This window comes from Aplysia californica, unplaced genomic scaffold (genome assembly GCF_000002075.1).
Source record: "Aplysia californica isolate F4 #8 unplaced genomic scaffold, AplCal3.0 scaffold00264, whole genome shotgun sequence".
Classification (NCBI taxonomy): Eukaryota; Metazoa; Mollusca; class Gastropoda; order Aplysiida; family Aplysiidae; genus Aplysia; species Aplysia californica.
This window is the reverse complement of record NW_004797534.1, coordinates 159419-174237: the sequence shown is the minus strand read 5'-3', so window position 1 is coordinate 174237 and position 14819 is coordinate 159419. Positions and strand designations below refer to the sequence as shown.

Genomic DNA, 14819 nt, shown 5'->3' with positions numbered 1-14819 from the left:
GGGACTGTAAACGCTGCTTTGTGCAATATATTTTGAAAAGCTGAAAGTACGTAAGCTGGTGTTATGGAAAACGATCACTGATAGAATTATGCGGTTAAAGAAATGGACATTCTGTAAATAACTGAACTGCTTTTGCACATCTTGACTGGGGTTTTTTTTTGTAAGGGGTAGATGTCAACAGAGAAGTCAAAATGGGGAATCAGGCTTACTCTGCTCACCTCTCTAGCCTCAACAGTACAAAGTCTACTTCGACTATCAAGGCACCCCGAAAATAGCAGTTCACAAGAGAGTGACAAACGTACAAAAGAAGTAGATGAAAACTGACGATAGTAAGGATGAGGAAAGAAAAAGTAGCAGTTCCCCCTATGTTTTTCCGGCACAGTATAAGCATGACATTGATAAATCAGCCCATTTACAATACTACTTTGCTTAAGAACATGTTAATATCCCCCCTTTGGGAATGGCGTAAAGATAACTTCAGTCAGTAGCACTGCCCTGGGGGTGGGGGAACATCTGACTTTTCTGAGGCATAGTCTTTAGTAATCTAACTACTTGATATTTTCTTTTCTTGCAGGAAAAGGATGGGTCTCTGAACTTTGATGTGGACTCTGTGACTTATCCCGACTCCACTGAAAAGGTGAACTTGTTTTTGTTATTAGATACATACTAACAGAAGTTAAATAGTTCTTTTTACATACATCCAGAAGGGAAACTGTCAAAATGAGCAGTTAGTAAGAGGACCTCCACTCTCTTAACGACTAACTGTATACTCTGACTCTTGCTTTTTTCCTTTCTCTTGCTTTATTTTGGAATGGAATCCAGTCCCTTTAGTTTGTCTTCATTTTTGTGATTGTTTTCATAGACTCTTGTGGAATTATCTCAGATGGCCACAAAATGCTCTTTGAAATGATTTATTAAAATAATAAGCGGTATTTGTATGGCACAAATTTCTGCTCAATAGGAAGGTCTATGTACTTTTCAATGTATATTATTAACCCAGGAGACCTGAAAGCATTCTGAAATAATCTCATCTTCCTGGGAAACATGCAGTGCAAGCTGCCTTTTTACAGGTGTTAAAACACTGAAACACTGACAAGATCTTTCACTGGCTATGGCATCATTCACACTTGAGTGTAGTGAGGGAAATTCATGCTAATTTTCTTTACTGTGATTCTTTAGAGACATGCTTAAACTAGCTCTTTCCCTCAAAACCATGGATTTATCCTTTATAGTTGCTTCTGTATGGAGCAGCTCATCATTTGTTCCTTATCACTGTCTTCCTGCAGATCAGTAAATGGTACAAACCTGGGGAGACGTGGGACTCCAAATTCTCCACCATCGCTTCCACTTATGAGGAGTGCCGAGCCGAGTGTGTTGGCATCTATCTCTGTCTTCTGTCAGACGTCTTGGAGTAAGTAGTATCTTTGCTGCTATTTTAGTTATAAATTAATAGTTGTTAGTTATGTTAGTTTCAAGATGGTTTGCTCCTCAAGAACGTGTCAGTAAATTGTATAAATAGCAAATTTGTACACATTTCCATTCAGGATGATGAAAACATTTTGTTTCATTACTCAGAACTGATTTAAGAACATATTGGCTGCTGCTATTTTTAAACACGGTAGTCATTACTGAAAATAATATCCAATGAGCAATGATATTATATTGATGTCGCTAACCGCATTTTTTAGGACTTTTTTTCACCACTAAAAGAGTAGTTATCTGTTTTGTAGTGGGCCTTCTTTGTAGTGAAAATTCATAAGGCTTGGTTACTTCTGAAATTATCTGATACAGGATTTTTAGCCTATGTCTCCTTATGCGCGATGCGACAGTCGCTAGTGATGAGTCCCAAGGTACGTATCTTTATGCATGACCACATTGTGCCGAAATTTTCGATCGCGAGCGGTAAAAGCAACAAAACTGTCTCCTTATGCATGACGCATTGTTTAGCCACGTGCGACTGGCTAAGTCCTCGCAGGACTGGCAATTCAAAGAAAAGAGACTGTGGCAAATGTCAAGATGGATGTGGACACAATGGCTGCTGAGCACATTTTCATGACCAGTACTGTTGCTGTTCTGAGTGCCTACAAAAAAAGGAAAAGAAGACGCTATAGATATTAGTTACACTATATGTATCGAAAGTGACAAGATTACAGAGCTTTCCACCATCTGATGATTGAGTTAGAACTAGACGACGTCAACTTCAAAAGGTATTTTCGACTCAACAAGCAGCAGTTTGGAATAGTCCTGTCGTGCATTGAAGAAGAAATCACAAAGTGTTCTCTGAGTCGTGAAGTTACTTGTGCAAGACAGAGACCAGTCATATGTTTGAGGTGAGTGTTATATTTAACATAGCAATCATTATTATAATGACGAAGGTGGGGGTGACGATGATGATGATGATTATGATAGTGAAAGAGACAGACAGACAGACAGAGGGAGAGAGGAGCACTGCATGTCAGCGACCCCTCAAAATAAGCTACACTGCATTATGATTACAACAATAATAATCAAAAGAAAAGAGACAGAAACAAAATCCATGGTGGTAGAGTCGCATTTTTATGTTTAAATGTTTATTACAAAAATGAACACCTCTTTAAAAATACAAACAGCAGAAGAAGAAGAAAAAAATGCAACGTTAAGTAGAACTCCATTAAAAAGTTTACTATGGAACAGCCTCACAGCTGAATTTAATTTGGTGAAAACTTGTTGTAATGGTACTGGTGATTGTAATGAGCAACAGATTCTGACTGGGAGTGGAAGAGGGTGAGAGGAATTTGAGGCTATGTGCCGACATTTTCAGTTTTGTGGAACACTTGAGCAATTTGAATGTGAACCACACTTTGAGTGTGTGGTTCTAGAGCCTCCATGTGCAATGCGAAGCTCTCCAAAAAACTTGAGACGCACTCTTTTCGTCTTGCTTTCTTTAGCAAATTGTCTTGAAGGAGTTGAGTTGCTCTTTTATGTTCCACAAGCATAGATCACCAATCATCATGATGTTGCTTAACTTTCTTTCTTGGTGCTGTCGGGGATCTAGATGTCAAGGAAACATGATATTAATAATACGAAACTTTCCTCACAAACATTACACAGATGTAATTTGTGCGTTCACACTGAAATAATTTTATCAAATAATGCATAATATATCTTTATATTTCCAGATTCTTATCCACTGGAGAACGATATCGCTCTCTGGCATTCCAGTATCGGGTGAGCCCTATGACAGTATGCAGAATTGTCAGAGATGTCACTGAAACCATTTGGGCTCAAATGGCCAATGTTTACACCAAGGCACCATCAATTCCAGAAGAGAAGAGGCAATAGCTAGATATTTTCATCAAAAGTGGCAGTTTCCTGATTGTTTGGGTGCACTTGATAACAAGCGCATTAGAATGCAGGCCCCCAAAAACTCTGGTTCTCTGCACTGTAACTACAAAAGCTAGCACTCAGTAGTGCTGTTGGCTGTGGTGGATGCCAACTATCTTTTTTTTGTATCGATGTCGGTGCCTATGGAAGGAATAGTGAAGCAGGCATTTTTTCATCATCGAACCTTGGACAAGCTGTTGGTGCAAACACGCTCAACTTTCCACCAGATGAGCCATTGCCTGAAAAAACACACCCTGTTCCATATTTTGTGGTTGGCGATGAAGCTTTTCCCCTTCAGAGACATCTACTCCGTCCATTTCCTGGACGCAACTGTCCATTGAAGGACTGAAGGAATTTAACTATCGCTTGAGTCAGGCAAGAAGGATAGTAGAAAGTGCATTTCGATTACTTGCTAATCGCTTCAGAATCTTTCGTACAGATGTATAAATGTTGAGCCAGGAATTGTCAACAACATTGTGAAAGCGACGTGTGTTTTACACAATTTCTTCAGCCTGCAGACAGAATCTACGATTTGGAAGCTGAAAAGGATGAAGCTCAAGCAATGCAGCCTCTTCAATGAATTGGTCACTATGGCGCAGTGAATTCAATTTCAATCAGGAAAGCTTTCATGGACTGCTTTGTTGATGACCGCTTGGACTACCAACTCAGTGTAGTGCACAGAGGAACACTGCATTCAACTCACCCTCTCCAGAAACCGTGCGGACTGTCTCCTCCTCGGCAAAGTCTTCGAATGAATCTTCTGTCTGACTGTCACCAGGTACATTTGTATCTGTGCTGGAAAGTAAAGAACAAATTATAACAAAGCATAGAGAAGCATGACTGTTTGTGTGCGTGCGTGTGCTTGTGCGTGTGTGTAATATTCATCTTCAATTGTCCCAATACAAGTTTTGTGAATCTAATTTGATTGTTTTGTTTTTTTAACGGACAGCAGGAGGAGGAGGACTGGTGGAAGAGGAGGAGGAGGAGAAGGAGGAGGAGAAGATGGAGGATTTACAAAGGATTGGCCATGTATGGAATAATACACGTCAGCTATTCGTAGAATTCCCATCTGATGGACTTTCTACTTGCTTCAGTGCTTCCACTCTTCCGTATTTTTACGGAAATCCATACTTTCTGCCAATTCCGTACTTGTTCCTCCATCATTATCAACTCCGTCCGTAAAAAGCTGCGACAGCGTAGGACTACCGAAATTCCGTAGCAAAAGATCCGTACTCGCCTTCGTATTGTCTAGTACTAGTATAAGTTGCGGATATTTACGGTAATTCTCCCGGCAATAAGTTAATGTTATAGAGACCTGCCAGGTTGCGCATTTCCTGCAATCGGCCATTATTCCGCCATGCCCCGTGCATTCATTGCAGGCTTGTCGACAGTACATTTTTACCTGTGGATTGATCAAAATCTGGCAAACTTTTTGTGCCAATTTCCTGCTTTCTATCATTCACTCATTCTGTCTATCTATCTTCGGATTGTTGCTGCGGTTGGAAAATCTGAGCGTTGATCAAGTAAATAGACTTGTGATCTTAGACAGAAAGTTACTGTCGAAAAGAAACTTTAAAAAAAATTTGTCTAGATCTAGAGAAATGATCAATACGAAGATTCTACGGCTCGGGAACGCGATAATGGCCTCGATGAAAGAAATTCATGCTAAAACCAGCCTAAAACTACTTAAATCAAGAATAATTCGAAGTGGTGTTCCGGGGTTGTGACATGCGACATTCAGGCGTGAAATTTAAGGAAAATTAGGGTATAAGTCGGGTAACTCTGTATTGTGGAGGTACATATCTATTCAGGTTTGCCTTCTATCAATGGTGCGATGACAAATTTATTGAATTATAGTAACAGTAGAAGGGGAGCTTGCTTTTAAACAATGCCATCAATGGAAATATTTTATGTAGATCTTTGTGAAAAAATCAAACAAAACAAAATGTTGGTGAAAAAATAAATGTTATGGTTTTGCAGGCAATCTCTTCAAACAGGCTCCCAAGTGCCATTTTCAACCCTCTTAAAACATTAAATTTCAATTTCTTCGGGGGCTTTGCCCCCTGAACACCCACCGGGACGCTGTTCCTAGTCCCTGCTGGAGCCCCCAGACCCCCGGCAGAATTTTCCTTACTTTTCAGCTTCAGCTGGTGAAAGCACTGTTGCTTGTCCACTTTTTGTGCTTTTCCCCAAGTGCAATTTTCGTCTGAATGTGTTTCTCAGGTTTTTCCACTTCTTCCTGCATTCTTGATCTTTGAAAGAAATTTTTTTTTTTTTAAAGGCACTTTTTCTGTTGGATCTATTCTTTATTGAGACCTTTGTTTTTATTTTCTTTACTGTAGTGTGTGTGCTTGTTTGTTTGTTTGTTTGTTGGTTGGTTGGTCGGTTGGTTGGTTGGTGATTTTGGTGGTTGGTTGCTTGGTATTTGTTGTAGTGTAACTCACATGCAAACAATTGAAGGTAATTTCATAACGGGTGCTTTTTGCCATATTTATGTGCTGTCACACTAATATTGAGATCATGATACAGAAATCTCACTTACGCACAGTATATATTAGTACCCACACCCGATTGACTAGTTTTAGCACTGTTCCCATAATGTGGAGGTTACATGGAACAGTAGCTGGAGTTCCAATTTCATGGTCTAATGTATATACCGAACTTTGTGCTTTCACTTTCGAATGCATAACATTTTAGTTGGAGAGAGGAGAATGAAGGGGGGTTACAATAAAGACAAAAAAGAAGAAATCTCTTACCTGCCCATTCAGGTATTCCTATTTCCTAAATTTTCAACACTCTTCCAAAAGTTGCTGTGTTCTCTCAGCTGTAGGTTATAAATAGCAGGCTCTCCACTAATGAGTTCAATCAAGCGCTCAAAGGGTCTCAATGCTTCTGCCTCCATGGTTATTGTTTCTGCACACACACACACACACACACACACACACACACACACACACACACACACACCACACACTGCGTGTCGACCAGCACTTGTTGGCTAGGTATTTTTACCAATCGTGATGCTCTAAACCTGTCACACCCCCGGTCTGTTTAATCGCTACCTGGACCAATCCCTGGTGACAGTCGCGCGCGACTATACATCACTTGCGTGCAAGGCGACATTTTCTTTAGTCTTACTAAATTAATTTTAGAGCGGTAAGGGCCCTTCACGACAAGAAGTCGTGTCGCGCATAAAGAGACACCCTCTAACTTCTAAGTCTTACCACTTCTCAAAGAGAGTGAAAAGTTAAGATTTCATGCAAATTTTAATGTTTTTTCCTTTCCAATGATGTAAGTATTTCTTTTCAGAGTTATTTCTGCAGTGTGAAAGGAAGTCATAATTTTTTCCTAGTCTTACTGGTTTGGACTTCTTTTTGGAAAAAAAAAAGACACAGGTGCTTGAGTGGCTCATCTGCATTTATGTTTCTTTTCTTTTCTTCTTTATTTTTGTTTTCAATGACTGGCTGATTTCTTTGAGAGACAAGGTACCCCCCAAAATGTCTCTTTGATGTTAAGAGATGTGTTGTTATGTCATGGTTCCCCCTCAGGATCTTTGGTCACACCGGGGATGATGCAGATGACATTATCTACATCAACTGGTTGAACATGGTGAGGGCAGGCTTGCTAGCCTTGGAGTTTTACTCGCCAGACACCAGTTCTTGGCGCCAGGTGAGACTAACAGAAGATTAGGGATCTTTTCTTCTGTAGAAGTTTTTGAAAATGTGAAATTTTGTGAATGTTTCATGTTTTTTAATGCATGCTGCATGGCAATATTATATGCAGCTTTAAATTTGTTATATCGTTTCCTTTTCATTAACAGTTCATGATGTTCTTGAAACTTTCCCCCTTTTCGATATCCTAATTGCGTCATGTTAGATTTGGCTAGTGTTTTTCGGTCAAAGTCAGTGAGAGAGAAAGAAGGAGAGAGTGCTCAATGATCAGTCAAGAAGTAGATCTTAAAATATGTGTATAGCTTATTATATACTGTGCAATGATCCAAGAGATACGCCTAGTCTTTATATGTGACCAATTTGAGATTTTGTTCAGGTTGGTTTATGCCAAAGCGTGCGTTCCATAGGTGTGTTATAACAGTAGTATTAGGCCATTTGTCTGGGTCAGATTGTGTTGGATAGGTGAACAGCACTGGTATGAAAGGGGTGGGTGGAATGGTGGTGGTGGGGGTGGGGGTTGTAAGTGTGTCAATTGTACCAGGCATGGATTGTTGGTCAGAAGAGGTGTGAAAGTGTGAGAATGTTTCTCCCTGTAAGTAAGCATGCAGTTTTGGAGGTGATATAGGCGCCATCTTGATAAAATCAGATAGCTACACAATTTTCGATTTTGCTTTTTTTGCGAAATGTATTCTATAAGGCATGTTTCATATGTTAGTTAAAGATTCATATTCAAATATACAACTAAAAGCCGTCTCTTAATAAATTGGTTTTTTGCCCTCCCCTAAAAAATTTACCTGATGTCACTTATCCGATCTTATCACGATAGCGATGATATACTTTCAGGTCTTTGGCACCAAAACTGACTGTTCAGACTCTCCCTGTTAAGTAGACTTATCTCATTCTTTTCCATTGTCTGCCCATGGGTTTTGCATATTTCTCTGAATCTGGTTTTACTTGTGGTGTGGTTTTTAATGTTATGTTTTTGGATGTAGAGAGCTACCAGTAGATCCTTTTTCTTTACTTTCATTCTGAGGTTTTTCTTTATCTTTTTATTTTGTTGTTGCTCTAAATGACAGTTGTTGTGTCGATGTAGTGCTGAAACTGAATGTTTTGTTTCTTTGTTATAGGCTCACATGAACGCCAGGTTTGTGATTCTTCGTGTGCTGTTGGAGGCTGGAGAAGGACTTGTGAAAATTGAGAAATTCACCGGAGAGGATGGGAAGCCAGATCTCCGGGTGGTGCTGAACAGAGCCAAAATTACAACTATTGGGAAACCTGCCATTGGAAAATTCCTTTGCAAACTGCAGGTAACTTGTCATATTCTGTTTATAATGAACTGGAATTTTGTTTTGTTCATACCTTTCAAGAGATCCATGGAAATGCTTAATTTTGGCTTTGTTTACATTCATACAACCCCTTTGATGTTATCTTACCATTAGCACTTTTCTTTGATGATTGTTAGTGGGTGTGAAAAAGATTTTAAAAAAACTCACTGACTGCCAGGTGTTGAAATCCAAATTTAACCCTTTCTGCCTGCATTTCAAGGAGCTGACTACATTTGTTGGAAGCAATTGCTCAGAACAGATGCGTGATAATCTTAGTGATAAGACACACAAAGAATAGAAGCTAGAAGAGTCAGTGGTAGCATTTAAAAACTGACTTTGGAGGGACGGTTTCAACTTCAGTCTGGCATTTTTTGTCTTTTCTTGAAACCTTCAAACATAGTTCAGGTTTGATTGTGCTCTTGGTTTAGATGGACTTGAGTTCTTCTATCATAAACTTTTCTTTGTGAAATTTCTGTTTGTATGAAATACTGGCATTGGCAACCAATTTTCACATTTATGATAGGTGTACAAGGCGACTGCAGATGTGGAAGCAGGCAGGCAGATGTACTCTTACTACTCAGATGTGAATGATAGTGCAGAGCCGCACTTTCTGAGCCTGCGCAGCATTGTCTTGGAACGCAAACAACCTCGCAAACTTTTTGTGCAACATCATACCTATATTGAAGGTGAGTTTAAAGTTTTGTTTTAGGGGAGTCTTCATTTTGTTTGTTACCGATTGATACTGCGATTTAATAATGATTGCAATAGTAATACTGCAACTAATAATGATAAATTCCACTTACATAGCACATCTCCACTTAGAAAGTGCTCAATGCGCTATGCTATTTAATACTAATACAATGAACACAAGCACTGTTTGGTTCCTATAATACAGGAGAATACAGGGACCTCACCAAGGTCAAAATAAGCATGGGCAGAGACAGAAGAAATGTTGCGGCTGCCATCAACGAGAGCGATATCAACGAGATTGTTGACACAAACTCAAAAGCAGGGGATCCTATAATTTATACAGATGGTTCAGTGAAAAGAGATAGCCAGAGAAGTGGATGGGGATTTGTTGCATTCGCCAACAATAAAATCAGACACAGTGCATCTGGAGCCTGCAGCAGGGCTACATCAAGTATGCGAATGGAAATTGAAGCCATCACGAAAGCACTTGATTGGATGACCCAAGATCGCCCCCACACAACCCATGCTGTTCTTATCACTGATTCCATGTGTACCCTCAGAAGGATCGAAAAAGGTTTCCTGAGAACGGAATGGATTCAGGCTATCGAACCAACACCTATACGATCGCTCACATGGATTTTCTGCCCTGGCCATGCAGGTGTTAGGGGAAATGAAAAAGCCGACAGATTGGCTGGTGAGGCCACCTTAGTTGACAATACGGTTCAACCAGATAGGGTCGAGATCCTGAAATGTCTTTCTCGCCAACTGATTTGAGGAGGAGGATAGGGAGGCAGAGGCCAGTACTGCCGTGGAGAGGATGATGCTTTTGGGAATAAAAAAAGGAAGCGGAAAATCTGGCATCCTTGCAGGAAAGAACAGAAGAACGTTCAACCAGATGTGCACTGGCACAATCAGTAGAAGGACCCTCGGCAACATTTTGGAGAGAGCAACGGAGCATCAATGGACATGTCCGGAGTGCAGGGATGTTGCTTCCTGAAACAAGAATGGATACAAGAATGGATGGGTTCCTATAAAAATTCTTTCTCTGCATTTTTCTTTCTCTCTCCTACAAAAAACTTGTCACGCACACACCACAATCTACACACGTATACATCAATTGCAACACACAGCTTCTTGTTAAAGAACGGTTGAAAAAAATTAAGTAGTAATCTTTGTTGTTTTCTATCCAGAATCCTTTGTGCTCACACCAATGAATGTTTTTATTTATTCTTTAAAAATTTTTTTCATTGCACTTTCCTGTCCACTGTCAGGGGTGCTCTCCAATTTTGCCAATAGCTCAAGAAATTGCTTGGCAGAGAGGGGTTAAGGTCTGCTAGACATATATGTGTCATGACGTGGAATTAAGAGCTCGTCAATTTTGGGGCATGTTGAGTTATTGATATCATCCGAAAGTTTATCTATTTGCCTTATTGTCAATAAAAAAAATATCCGTCTAGCTTGAGCAGGAGTCAAGATATTTGCGATTGAAGAAGGTGGGGTCGCATGGTTTCAGTGGTTAAAATAATGGGAAAATGGCTGCCAAAGTTTGGTAACTTCAATAGCTTAAGAGTCCTTGAAATCTGAAAATTACACATTTTGTCCCTTTAATCAAGGTTTTTCGGTAAATTTCACATGGAATTTGTGTTTTCATATAAACATAAAAGGTGTTTAGCCCAAAAACGAAATTTTGATAAAAATTGCCGAACTGGTGGAAAGACGCATTTTTCTTCAATTTCATTATTTTGACGAGCGCCTGATTTCATCACGATGCCTCACACATGTGTGTATGCCTAGAAAAAGGTACCAAAAGTCGCCACAGACCATTTTGAGCTACAGGCTGATAATGACAAAAAATCACTTTTTTAACCAAAATGTGTTTCCATAAAAAAAATTATAGTTCCACCATTCTTTTAACAATGTGTTAACCCTATCCGTACGTCGTGTTTTACTATCTTACCCATACAGCATGGGGCGCTGTGTGCCACCACTTTCCAATGCGAAAATTTACTCGTTATTCCGATCCATACGCTTTGCATAGCAGTCTGTCAAAATGATTTTTTGAGAAATACTGAAAGTTTCATTGAGATCTTCGCACTAGAAGTATTCTAAAATGTGGAGAAAACAACCCCGGGGGTACAAAATTACCTCAGGATGGGGTTAAAAGAGGTTTCATTGATTTGACTTCTAAGTATTTTATCTTGAATTATTTAGAGGGTAGGGTATGTTTTAAAAAAGATAATGAAAACTGCTTTTAAAAGGTGTTTAAAATCTATTCTTGAAGTATGATGTCAACTGAATGCCAAATTGGAAATGAATTTTCCGTTAATAAACTCATTAGAAGCAATTGATTCGTCGTTTTTTCCAAGTTTGTATGTGTTCTAAACTTAAAATTTAATTTGATCAAAGTTAGATCTTTATACCCTCCCTCACAAAAAGTGCAATGTCTCAAAAACTACTTGAGATATCTCAAAAATTCAAAAACCTCTGTGCTCAGCATTGAATGCCCTTATAGGTACAACACTTAATTCAAAATGTTTAAAGTCCGATTTTTGGTACCATTTTTTAGGCTCACACACATATTTATCTGTGACTCGGAGAGAAAAGTCTTTTTCATCAGTCATATTTCTCAGTCATTTCTCACTTGACAGTATTGAAAGAGTGTAGCCTACTTTTAAAAAACCCAAAAGTCTTGGTTGAGTGTGTTTTATTTCTCTTGAAATGATTTGGATAGATGTACATTTAATTGCCACTGGCATATCCAAGTATTCTTAAAATTATGGTTTATTTTAAGTTTGTTGCTGGAAAAATTGCCAAAAGGGAATTAAAAAAGAAAGAGCAGAAGTATTGAAAAATGAATAAAATGTTTAATATTCAGTGTTTTTAAAAATCTCTTTCTGGTTTGTGTTTCAGACGGAGAGGTGAAACTGAAGTCCTACGAGTGCTCTGCTAGTGGCCTCATCGAGTCTTTTGTGGATCGATTCCCATCAGCTGATATTGACCGCGTGCTCCTGGGTCTGTGGGAGAAGGATAGAGTGAAGCCATTCTACTGAGCACAGGAGATCGCCATGCCATGCTGCTCTGTTGTCATGCTCTGTTGTCAGACTGATTGTTTGCTCATTATCACAACCATAGCTTCTTTAGTCTGGATTACATCATTTTACATTAGCAGCAGAATGCTGTCAAGAAATTATTTATTGTGTGGATGCTTTCCGTGGATAGGAAGATATTGTGGAGAAGTGTTAACATGGCTGTTTCATTATGCTGAGGTCAGGGGTTGTGTCTGTTTTTGTCAGTTAGGGGGTTTTCAGGTTCTTTTAGACAGAACCAAGTGGAATCCCCGTAATTAAAGTGAATGCGTTGGAGCAATATAAATCACAACTACCTTGGAATAGGTTTTGGCACTACAGTAATACTATCCTAAAGGGAGAAATTAGCATTGTGTAGAGTAATAATAATAGGACATTTTTCTGAAGGATCTGTTGCCAAAGTTTTAATGATACTAATATGCAGTGATGATGATCATAGCTGTCTACTGATTGATGATGTGTTTGAACATCCGTTTGTTGTTTTTTTTCTTGTTTTTTTTCCCCTTTTGATTTCATTATTCATAAAAATATTTTGATTGTGGAGTGTTTCCTAGCTGGTTGAAATCCAAAAGTTTGTGATGTACCATACATGAGTCACTTACTGACTGTTATTTTTAACCCCGTCATTGCCGCAGGTAAATAGGCCCCTGTGCCGGGCGAAATACCATGAACCAAGGCTACTGAGGGGTGACCCCACTCTACCTCCCATAACTTTTTTATTTATGAATATTTCCTAATGAATTTCTGCATTACATTCTACATTGAATCACATTTCTATTGATATAATTTTGGGGGAATTTCATTGAGAGATAGATGGAGAAAAGTTGGAGTTAATACCATGATGCCAAAAACAATACAACCAAACAACATATACAACACACATTCGAGTAATGATGAACTGAGACTGAAGAAAGGGGAATACATATTGTGTGAGTGTTTGCAGGTAAAGAAAAGTGACAAGAGGCTTTTCCTACCACCTTATACGACGCTCGTACAATCCATACATACATATATATATATATATATATATATATATATATATATATATATATATATATATATATATATATATATATATATATACATGTATACATGTAAGCCCATCTGTGATTGGTGCCAGTAAATCATTTTTGTGTTTTAGATGTGTTAGATCTAGATCTAATCTTCTCTTCTAGCTAAAATTTGAATCTGACGCTTTCAAATGGGGAAAAAAATGGAGGGAAACATAAAGGGAAGGTACCCCAATAATAATTTCAAGATTTTAGCAGTAACTTCCCTTATAATTGGTATCAAAACAACCTCTGCCACAGTCCCGTAGGGCCGTAGGCACAGTGCTGCACTGTTCAGGCTTGTAAATTCTTCGGGCACGGCAGTGAAGAGGTTAATGAATGTTAAACTACCACATACACCAAAAAAAATTGACTTTGAATTTGCTTATGCTCACATACTAGACTGTTCTATTTTTAAAAGATTCTTTGATATTTTTTGTCTCTGAAGCATCAGAATGGAAGGTGGTCATTAGCATATTTATTGGACCAATATATAAATTCTGAGATGGTTTTGTAACCCAGAGTAGTATGGTAGTAAGTATTTTTACTGGAAATTTGTGAGCTTTTAAGTGTAGTAGAAATGAACCAATTTTACACATCAGCTATAGTTAACTAGTTTGATCTTCTGAGAATCAGAATTGACAAATTCCTGGGTTTCTCATTGAACGCAAACTGATAGAGGATCGTGTAGATTTGAATATGTTTTTTTTTCCTCTTTTCTTTTTCCATTTACTTGTTTTGAAATCTTGTATCACTTCTGTGCTTTGTGATAATTTATCTGTTATGATCATTGCAATAATCTTAATGGAATGGCATGTTTCACACAAAGCAGAAGCAGTGAAGTATAAAGAAAACAAAATAATCGAGATGCTTAAAGTGCTTAGTGTCTATGTCATCTAAAGCCATCTATTTTATGGAGCAGGGAGGGATGCGATTTTTTTTTTTTCCAGTAAACAAAGTGTGCTGATCTGTTGTTTCTGGAAGTGTGCAGTATTTTTTTAGTTTCTGAAACTGCAATGGGAGGGGGGTGGTGGTGGTGTTCCATTTCCTTTCTGTTTCATTCCTTTTAATGAACAATGTCTAACGGAGACCAGGTAGGGATTTTAAGACTTAAAATATCTTTGCCAGGTCTCCGTTTCCTTTTTGTCATTGGCAGCTTTCTTCAAAGCTGTTGTGTTTTGTGAGTCGGTACTATCAAATTTTTAAAACAAAAACTTTAGCCACAGGGTAATTGATGCTTTTGAAAAGGGAAATGAAACTTCTGAAAATCAATTTTTGTATACTATTGTGTTCTTTCTCGATGGAGAATATGTTAGAGCGTATATGTTTCATTTGCTTCCTGTTTATTGTATTTTATTTACCATTGTATCAAAGAGTTATGCTTTAATTTACTTTTTCGTAAGTTCTAGTGATAATGTTCCAGTATTCTCCTACTGTACGAAGACAATGCTGGAAAGTCTGTGTGAAAGCCCCACAAGATCTATTCTGATTCAAATCAGTCTTGCATGATGATTCAATTTGCAATATTTCTCGGCTCTACATTATGTTATGAAATTTCCCAGAAGTTTAGTCTCCCTTTAAGTCTAAGATGTTTTTGAAAGTCAGTTTTGGACTGCGGTATATGGATGGGTTTTT

General features: G+C 38.4%; 1 protein-coding gene across 2 annotated transcripts in view; it reads left to right on the top strand.

Annotated features, from left to right (window-relative positions):
- The window catches only part of LOC101859791 (dipeptidyl peptidase 3), a 46958-nt gene extending 34156 nt beyond the window's left edge, over positions 1–12802 (top strand). For both annotated transcript variants that reach the window (XM_013083950.2, XM_013083951.2), the window contains exons 14-19: positions 575–637; positions 1287–1411; positions 6912–7032; positions 8162–8341; positions 8883–9045; positions 11960–12802. In XM_013083950.2, the coding sequence (XP_012939404.1) occupies positions 575–637; positions 1287–1411; positions 6912–7032; positions 8162–8341; positions 8883–9045; positions 11960–12099 (792 nt within the window). In that variant the 3' untranslated portion in view covers positions 12100–12802. The remainder of the gene's footprint in view (positions 1–574; positions 638–1286; positions 1412–6911; positions 7033–8161; positions 8342–8882; positions 9046–11959) is intronic.
- The last annotated feature ends 2017 nt before the right edge of the window (positions 12803–14819 follow it).